The sequence below is a fragment of the Notothenia coriiceps genome, unplaced genomic scaffold (genome assembly GCF_000735185.1).
Source record: "Notothenia coriiceps isolate Sejong01 unplaced genomic scaffold, NC01 NC01_scaffold00037244, whole genome shotgun sequence".
NCBI classification, from domain to species: domain Eukaryota; kingdom Metazoa; phylum Chordata; class Actinopteri; order Perciformes; family Nototheniidae; genus Notothenia; species Notothenia coriiceps.
The window spans coordinates 11,185,826-11,195,729 of record NW_011369945.1 but is presented as its reverse complement, the minus strand read 5'-3'; the positions used below and the strand labels follow the sequence as shown (position 1 = coordinate 11,195,729).

Genomic DNA, 9,904 nt, shown 5'->3' with positions numbered 1-9,904 from the left:
CACACACAACACACACACCACACACACCAAACAACCTCGTAAACCTCCCTAAAATGTTTGTCTGGAGCAGAGGCCAAGCAAACTATTCGAACCCATTTAAGCCATTTTCCACTCCCTATCTTTTCCGTCGGTCTCTTATGTTCGATTTGTTATACGACGAAATTACCCATTCATTGTCACTGTTAGTATGTAGTCGGGTTAGAGGATTAGTGCTTCGTGAGACGTCTCTGAGGCCCAGTCCAAGATTGGAGCACACTCTGATACAGCGTCTTTGCCGTTCAGTTTGTTCTGGGTAGAAGTTTTAACTGTGTTATAAATATGTGTCTCAAGTGAAGACTCGCTCGATCTGTCACTCAACCCGGTCATAAGGTCAACCACGCCAAAGGGAAGACCCGCCCTAAGGGTCCATCATTTCAGCCTCAACACCCAACTAAGGGTAGCACAACGAAGTGTCACATACAACACACACACCCTACACACACACACACACACACACAACACACGACAAAGACCAGGGAGACAAAGGAATCCCGTCTAGGGGTAGTTACTAAGCTTCAGTACTGTCTCTGAGAACTGTCCCTGCTGTATGAGTAAGGGGGATTTTGGTAGGAGTTGTGGTGTTTGTAGCAATAGTACATAGAAATTGTCTTCATTAACACAGAATAGCGAACTACCGGAAGGGGACTTGAAGGGAGTGGGGCGCAGCGGAATGATCTTACTTATTCGTAAAATAACTATTCGAGTTTTCCCTGCAACATAGAACCCAATGACGACCCACTGGGGTTCAGAAGTTCCGGACGTCCTACCACACGTCCTCTATTTGTAATTAGATGGTTCTGAACATTGCATGTAATAAGACTTTGACATAGACCTGAAGGGACAATTAACGTTCCCTGATAACTATTAATTCGTCTCTCTGGGATCCCGGAGAAGAAACCTTCGAGACGATCCTCGGTCTTTCTGCAGCGTGAGTACGTCTTTAGTGTTCTAATTGTTGTGATGTTTTTTATAATATTCTTAACTGAATTTACTTTTTATATGCGTTAACCTAATGCTACACACACACACACACACACGGCACACACACACACACACACACACACACACAATGGCAGATGCAAGTATCAGCGAGAGCAGCAGCACATTTACAACTTGGAAATATAACCACTATTTTCAATTTGTGGGGATAAAGGACGCAAAAAAGTATTACGGTCAAATGTAAAATGTGTGCAGGACAGACAGGAAGCATTGTCCACATCGAATAACAGCAATGCCAATCTCCTGAAGCACCTAACTAATGTGCATGGGGCTATAAAACTAGTCGCCAAAGACCCCACCGTCTCAACCACCGGCAGTGACCCAGATGGAGCAACACCATCTAAACAGCCAAAAAACTATTCTTTCAAATCGCCACATGTCACCCAGAGTCAACTAAATAGATTTCCAGGTATGTTGTTGAGGACATGCTGTCCATCGCAACGGTCGAGTCTGTTGCCTTCAGAGAACTAGTCAGCAAAAAACAACACAAAAACTTGTATTTTTATTGTTATTATTTTTAAAGTAAAGTAACTTGTTACTAGTTACTTTTATAATTTAGTAACTAATAAAGTAACTAGTTACTTTTTTGAGAGCAGTAACTATAACTAACTAGTTACTTTTTAAAAGTAACTTGCCCAACACAATGACACACAATCTCTTCCTATAATACGATTTAATTAGTCAGTTATAGAGGATAAATCCATAACTGACATTAAACTAAAGCTAAAATACACAGAGAAATGTGTTTTTACCTTTTTTATTTCGGGCATAATATACATATTAGGTCCTGTTTTTGCATGTGTATTTAAACTTACATTATAACAACAAAGTAAAACTCCTCTAGAGGCCGAATTAAGTATGTTTTCTTCGAAAAACACCAGGAAACTACAGGTTTCCGCTTTGTTAAAAGCACATACTATCAATTATGGCACGTGAGTGTTTAGTTATGTTCTTAAAATATTGCAAATATATAAATAAACCAATAATAGAATAGCCTAAAGTTTGTTGTAAACAATGATAATGGCAGTTTATGGCGGAATGTCGAATGGCGAAATTTGACGCAGCCTTTAACATTGTCTTTGATGTTAAAATGGTGTGTCCTTCCGACAATGCTCACTCGTAAATTGGTGCAACATTGCTTGAATCGTTTTTTTTTACTAAATTGTTTTGTTTTGAGTCTGCCTAATGACTCCTTTAGTTGTCTGCGTAACGGGGCGGAGGGAGTTTCCGTATTTGAGCAACCACAGTGAAGCCTCGCAGTGTTTCATTGTCTCCTGTCTGTGCGGCTTTTCACATGGACCCCTCCACCTTCCTTTACGATGTCCCCCCGGCTATCATCGAAATGTTCTGTAGAATCATGGACAGCGGAGACGACAGGTTCGGGTGGCGTGTACTAGGTGAGGAACTACTTTTTCATGGTTAAAGTTTGGAGATACAAGTCTACCGCAGCGGCAGCCACTAAGATAACAATTAACTCGTGGATTTTTGTAATTAACAGGAAACTTTCTCTGAATGTAACTTTTTATACTGTTGGATATGCAATGTCTATCACAAAAATACAGGGGTGGAAGATGTACTCTTATCTTGTTCAAGTAGAAGTACCAGAGTGTAGGAATACTCAAGGAAAAGCCTTGCATTGCAAATGTTCAAGGCTTCTCTCAAGTAAAAGTACAAAGGTATTAGCTTCAAACTGTACTAAAGTAGCTGAAGTAAAAGTACTCATTATGCAGATTGATCCATTTTAGAATAATATAAATGATATGTTTTGATTATGATTATTGATGCATTCATGTGCAGCTGGTAAATGTGGAGCAGCAGTACAAAGTAGCAACAAATTGAAATACATGTAAAGTACATGGTACTCGGGTAAATGTACTTAGTTACTTCACACCACTGCAAATATACAATCAATAAGAAATACAACAATCTATTTTGTTGAACAATGTTGACAAAGGAGCCGTTGTTTTTGTATTCTTTAAATAATAATGAGGAAGTTCAGAAATGCTAGCATTTGTTTTTTTTTCAATGTGGCATATTATTATACAATACTAAGAATTGTGTAATATGTTAAGATAAGAGGTGAATGAACCTGTATTCATATTTGTTATAAACACACAGTATTCCTCTGTGAGCTTGATTTTATATATTGTATGCCCATCCTCTTTGTGGGTCCCCAGCTGTCCAAATTGTCCCCAGCTTGTTAGAAGTCCGCATGTTGGAGCGAGCGGAGTTGGCGGGTCGGAGCCCCACCAGAGAGCTGCTGTGGTCCTGGGCTCAGGAGAATTCCCGAGTGCAGGACCTTCTCAACCTGCTCAAAGACATGGGACATCTCAGGGCCCTGCAGCTCTTCACGAGTCAAGCTCAAGGTCAGTTACAAACAATTAAAGGCAAAGGTTATTTACTTACTTATCTGCTTATAGCACATTAAGAAAACGCTGGTACTCAATTGAGCAGATTGTGTTTGCAATAGAAGTCTTGACAGAATTAAACGAGAGAGAGAGAGAGACACCTTGGACACTCATGTGCATGGGAAACAAAAACAAACAGGGTTGAGAAGCAGTGGTTTTCAAATAGTTTACAGTATGGCCATCAGGACAAACATAAACTATAAGTGCTACACTTAATGGTACATTTAGACTTGAGGAAAAAAAAAAAAAACTTGGTGAAAAAATTAACTTAGCGTAGGTGATTATAAGGGGCTATTCTAGGAAAAGGTCTTTTCACCCTCTGTCTGAAACCAGAGGCCAGTCTGTTCTGATTGGATAGCTGGCCAGCTCTGATGTGATTGGTCAACCACTTAGAGATATCCCACCCCTCAGCCTATCACATACCAGGTCTTGGAGCACTAGCCAATAGAAGTGCTAGTGTTACAAAGCGACGTCACTATGTTATGGAAGGAAACAAAGGAGTCTAATGGAGGTGTTTCAGGCACTGGGAGAGTGAGGGAGAGAAACTCCTTTGCCTTTGGAGACTTTTTTTTACATGCACAAAAACCTATATAACATACCACAGGAGAGGTAAACCCTGAAAAGCTCTATCTGTAGCCTTCTTAACTAGTGCAGGGCCAATGGGGCAGGTTACTACGTTACATCATAGGTTTCATTGCTTTATATTTCCAGTAGTTGTTGCAAATATTGTGGTGGCTTTTTTAAGCTTCCATTATTGTCAATGCAAAGATGTGTATCCCCAAGGGGAATGAATCAGTTTTTGAGGGAAGTAACATCGAAAAGGGGAAATGGAAAGCCCTTTCGCAGTTCCTGTTGGTGGTGCATGTGTTATATAAGCAAACCATAATATGGTTTGCTTATATAACGCAGTTATCAAGAAATAAATATTACATTTCCCATTTGGGCAATATGTCTATTTCAGAGTCGCCTTTGCCCAGCAGCAATCAACAAGCAGATTCCAAAGGGCCGATGTCAGCATCTAAAGATAAGGTAGAATTGTTTGTTCACTTGTTTAAATGGTAAATATAACCTTTTAACATGAAATTGTCTTTCCACAAGCTCCATAAGTTCTGTAAGCTGTCATAAATCTACTCTCTTTTAGCCACTTTGTTACCATATACCTATATATAACTATATATCTTGGTCATTTTAAGTGGTATTTGCTGTGTCTTTACCCGTTTAACTTCCATAGTCCTTTTGGTCAGAGATTTTTGTGGAAAATCCAGATCCTTGTAAAAATGCCCCAGAACAGAAGCTCGACTGCAACAACAGCACTGTTGGAGCAAACAACAACTCCCATGATCCCACGCTACTTCACAAAGCCACCATCACTCTGTCTTTTGTTACGGTTTTAACTAAGAGACCCTGGTGGCAGAAAATTCCATGTTGTGCCTTTAAGCCTTCAGCCTGTATTACCTGTGAGAAATAAGAAAATAAATGACATTTTTTTGTATTTTCTCTTATAAGGGATCCTTCCCACGAGAGGCGACTTTCCAATACATCATAGAAGTAACCAAACATTTCCATCCTGACTTGAGAATTGCAGAGGGCCACTTCTCTGATATCTACAGAGCACACATGGGAGATCAAATGATCGCAGTTAAGCTTTTTAAACAGGTGATTATTGATTCTAACACTCTGACATCTTGGGAGATGTGCTTGCTTGCTGTTCAACTCATTCCGGCTTTCATGCATTCTTTATAAATCTTTCTTCAGGTAAAAATGCAGTCCTGGAAAAACCTCTGGGATGTCTTCAGAAAAGAAATGGAAACTCATCTTTTGTATGTAACAACTCTCAAATGACCTTCCTTTATTGATCTGATAGAGAGTTGTTTATTTTTATGAATTGATGTGTTACAGGTACCAACATCCAAACATCCTAGAATTGTTGTGCTGTGTTTCTAATGAGGACCGCTACTGTGTGCTCTATCCTTACCTCCCTAATGGATCACTCTTCCACAGATTACACCATAAGGTATGGGTTTTACTTATCAACATCTGTTGGCCTACTGCAGTATGTCCACAAGCAAGTGTGTTCCTGTCTGTAACAAAACCAGAGAAAAAAAGTTTCTAGGTAACAGTTTCACAATCAAAAGCAGGAAGTGAACATGTATCCCCGGGCGCTGTACAATAGCTGCTCCTAGTACTAGGATGGGTTAAATGCAGAGGCCAAATGTCACTTTGTGTGCTCTGTGCTCTGCATGTGTGACCATTAAAGAGGGTTTCATCCCTTCCAATTCTATTTTGTTTTCCTATTCTATCCATGGTTGCATTAAATGGTTATAAGCCTTACCTTACCTTAAACATTTATTGAACAGATTTTAAGATCAGCAGATGGATTAATTAGCATTTTAGCTTTTAAAATCATATCCCAGACTGCCTAAAAGAGGACTGAGACCCACAGAGTCTCAAACCACAGTTATTGTTAATTTACTTGAAAGCATATTTTTGTTTTATATTTAATATTGTGTATTGTCACTGTACAGGATGGAGAGCCCCCTCTGTCCTGGCAAGAGCGTCTCAACATCATTAAGGGAACTGCAAAGGCCTTGTATCACCTCCATACAGTCCAGCCCTGCCCGGTGATCTGCGGCAACATCTCCAGGTACACCTCCTGATCACTCAGCGCCTCCACATTCTGGCTGTCCTGTTCTCTTCAGAAAAGCATTGTCACTGCGATGTGCAACACTCAACCTGAACATTATATCATTTACAGGATGACCAATTGCTTCAAGCTTAGAAAGAAACAATCTGAAATGTTACGGCCATAATAGAGTGGTGCAGTGCTGACATATTTTTTTAGATAGACCGAATAGATAGCATTGCAGGGACTTCAACACAAATCTAATGTTTTTTTTCCATTGGATTTTGGTATATTGCAGAAAATAAGATCTGTGGCTAACACACGTTCATGATACTTACATATTTTGTTCTGCAGGATCATCTTCACATATTAAAACCCCTTTTATAATAGTTGAAGCCTAAATGCAATTTCCAAAAGTAAATAGCTAACGTTATGCTATAAACAAACTACTGTACATGACAGTCGCATGGCTTCACGTCACCACGCCATGTTCGGCAAATCAATCTTTAGTCACGGTTTATAAGATGACGTAAAGGCTCCTCGTATGGGTACCTTACCATCTTATTTTGTGACTTAGAACAATAGGTGAACATCTCCTAAGCTTGTATTAACTACAGATGTTATCTCAGTTATCTAACAAAGTTTACAAAGTGTCCATATGGGTTTTCTGCACAGTGCAAACATACTTTTGGATGACACCCTGCAGCCCAAGGTGTCTGACTTTGGGTTGGCCCGCCTCCGTCCTAATTCATCCAATCAGCTCTGTACCATCACTCTGGATACGAAGTCCCACAGCAACCTGGCATACCTTTCTGAGGACTACATCCGAGACGGCAAGCTCTCCTCTAGCTTGGATGTTTTCAGCTTTGGGATGGTGATTGTAACTAAATAATATAAGCTCAGCAAAACGTTCTCACCCTGTATGTAAATTAGGATGTCACATAGACATCCTTTGTTGTATCATCATATCTTTGTTGTGACTGTAGTGGACTATGATTTCTGATAGAAACATTATGATTTATTGCCGTTAATTCTCGTTTGCATGCCTTCAGGTTATAATGGAAACCGTAACAGGAAGGAAGGTAAAAGAGGAATTACCTAAACAAAAACCACTGGTGAGTCACTGAAGGTAGAATAGAAAGTTCATAGAGTTCTTTAGCAACCAGGTTGATGTCTTACAATAGTCACTATTTGCAGTATGCAGTAACCTCGTGCTCTCTGTGTCTGCTATGTCAGAGAGAGCTGCTAGTAACGGAGGTGGAGCACAGCGGTGGTGTGGACTCTTGTCTACAGTTTTTGGATGTGGCGGCAGGTCGGTGGCCCACTGACATCGCCCTCGGCCTGCTGAGTCTGGCCCTGGACTGCACGGCGAGTCGACAGCGCAGCAGACCAAGCATGGAGACTGTGAGTAATCAAGGATCAATCTTTGCTTTAGGAATGTTTCCTTGGTTTCTCTATTTATTCTGAAACATTTGGGTATGGAAATTGCCATATTTCAAATATCAAGTAATTCCTGACAATGTTACTATAATCTAACTGCACATATTTCTAAATCTTAATAAAAACGATTTATTTTGTGTAATCTGAGTACATAATCCCAACCCATTACTTCCCAACCTTCATTTAGGTGAATGTGGATGAGATAAATACTATAAATCTTTACTGTCTTCAGGTTCTTTTGGCATTGAGCAAGCTACTTCCTCCACCTAGCTGCCCCCCTGCGGACCAACCCCACAGCCTGGATGATGGAAACCCCCTTAAAACTGAGATGAGCCTTTTATCCTCCATACCTGTAGAGCACGATGAGCAGCTCAGCCTCCCTGGTACTCTAACACAGGAAGGGCCCAATGAATACAGCCAGTCGGAGGTGACGTATCTGAGCGACGTGGGGGGGGCTTCTGGTGAGGCGTCGGCTGACCTGTACAGCAGCTGGCCTGTACAGTGCAGCTGCCCTGCTGAGACAGGCGGTCTGCCCTGTGAAGACTGCAGGGCCAATGGCTTCACCCCCAACTACACTGACAGTCCTCAGAGTAAGTTTTGGTAAAATCCCACATTACAGATGCCGAATTTGTTACATTTTTGATAACCAAACGAACATATGATCAAATTTGATTATCTATAATATTCTCAGAGGGGTAATTCTGCAATACCACGTGCTTCCTAATAGGCTTTCATTAGAAGTGGTCGACAACTTCCTGGTGGAAAAAGTAAGGCCAATAGGGAAGTGCTTTAAACCTGCATTCTTGATATGGCCAGCAGAGAGAGATTCCATTAGTTGCAAATTAAGTTTGATTGAATAGAAGTCTATGAGAAAATTACGCTAAACTCACATTTTTCTGATAACTTTATGTCCTCTACGGCTAGTTGCAAGTATTCGTCATTACAGCTCGATGTTATTTTGTATATTATGGTTCCATTTAGAATAAAATAAACAAAAATAAGCATTTGGTCGTGGCTACTTTGTTATTGACAAATCACTAGGTCGCTACCACTGCGTTGCTACCACACGTTGTTCAGCCAGCCTAACTAGTATCCAAAATGTTACCACGTGATGAGCCTTGCTCCTCCCCAGCCTGCACTCTCGTCCAAATATGGCCACTTCTGGATCCAAAAGACCAAGATGGCAATGACAAAAATGACATACTTGAGGCCTTGAAAGCCTAGTCCAATAACCAATGGGTGATGTCGAGAGGATTGTGTTTACTTCCTTTATACATACCTTCTATGGGAAATTCCTAAAATACTTTACCTGGGTGTGACAGCCATCTTGCCAAGAACATTAAAAACAGCCTTGGATACATCTATGTATCTATGTACAGTGGGGCAAAAAAGTATTTAGTCAGCCACCAATTGTGCAAGTTCTCCCACTTAAAAAGATGAGAGAGGCCTGTAGGTATAACTCAACTATGAGAGACAAAATGAGAAAAAAAAATCCAGAAAATCACATTGTCTGATTTTTAAAGAATTTATTTGGAAATTATGATGGAAAATAAGTATTTGTATGTATTAATGGCACCTGTTTGAACTCGTTATCAGTATAAAAGACACCTGTCCACAACCTCAAACAGTCACACTCCAAACTCCACCCTCCAACAGTGAAGTTTTAGAGTGCTATGACCGGGGTAAGTAAGAAGGAAATGTGCCTAGTCAGCAGGACCAAGGGAAACGTCTTCTTTTTTGTCGGGGTTTCGTACTACAAAAGGTGGGGGTACAAAAGTGTCATGTCATCCCATATCCACAAGAAACCCTACCGGTTGAGTCGTAAGAAAGACGGAAGGTTTGTGCAGATCAACTCAAAAATGGTTTTTCCAAGATAAAAACAAAGTAGACTGTGTATCCTGTGAAGGGCTTAGGAGAAAAGACCCTAGTAGATTTACGGGAGAATCGTTTGAAGTCTGGCCCGGACCTGTACTGAACCGAATTCGTCCCCCCCTGTGCAGACCGTGAACGGGTCCTAACTCAGGGACAACGCCCCCGCATCACCAATGACCTACCATCCGGGAAACAATGAACCGCCAGTAATCGAGAGAAAAAGTCCCCGAGTAAACCTGATCCCCCAAAAAGGGGGGCACACCAAAGACCCTAAAAACCGAGTGGTAAAAGAGACACTAGTAAAACTGGGTTGCCGCCCAACTTGAGAACGCACCTCGGGGTCTAGCTCCCTCTAATAGTCAACCAAGACACAATACAAGAAGGTAAAAGATTATTAACGAGGGTGTCAACTAAAGAAGTGTGGTTCGAAGAATGGATAACGTCCTCAAGTCAGAAGGGTCCGGACCACGTCCAGGATGGTTTGAAACAAAGAGCCACAGGAAACTGTCGAGCAAAACCGCAG

At 40.9% G+C, this 9,904-nt stretch overlaps 2 protein-coding genes across 2 annotated transcripts in view; one reads left to right on the top strand and one right to left on the bottom strand.

The window, feature by feature from the left end:
* Positions 1–9,904, bottom strand: part of LOC104964693 (SH3 domain-binding protein 5-like) — a 131,484-nt gene that overhangs the window by 28,230 nt on the left and 93,350 nt on the right. The gene's annotated exons all lie outside the window — the stretch shown is intronic.
* Positions 2,101–8,316, top strand: irak3 (interleukin-1 receptor-associated kinase 3). Its single transcript, XM_010793536.1, has 11 exons — positions 2,101–2,435; positions 3,216–3,404; positions 4,408–4,475; positions 4,953–5,102; positions 5,202–5,266; positions 5,346–5,460; positions 5,972–6,090; positions 6,745–6,943; positions 7,122–7,184; positions 7,306–7,473; positions 7,742–8,316. The coding sequence occupies exons 1-11, from the start codon at positions 2,333–2,335 to the stop codon at positions 8,111–8,113; spliced, it is 1,611 nt and encodes a 536-aa protein (XP_010791838.1). The 5' UTR covers positions 2,101–2,332; the 3' UTR covers positions 8,114–8,316.

Bases quoted from the DNA above. Each gene is read 5' to 3' on its own strand.
- irak3 (XM_010793536.1), top strand. From the start codon at position 2,333: ATGGACCCCTCCACCTTCCTTTACGATGTCCCCCCGGCTATCATCGAA. The intron at 2,436-3,215 runs GTGAGGAACTAC...GTGGGTCCCCAG, and splicing joins GTTCGGGTGGCGTGTACTAG to CTGTCCAAATTGTCCCCAGC. The intron at 7,474-7,741 runs GTGAGTAATCAA...TACTGTCTTCAG, and splicing joins GCAGACCAAGCATGGAGACT to GTTCTTTTGGCATTGAGCAA.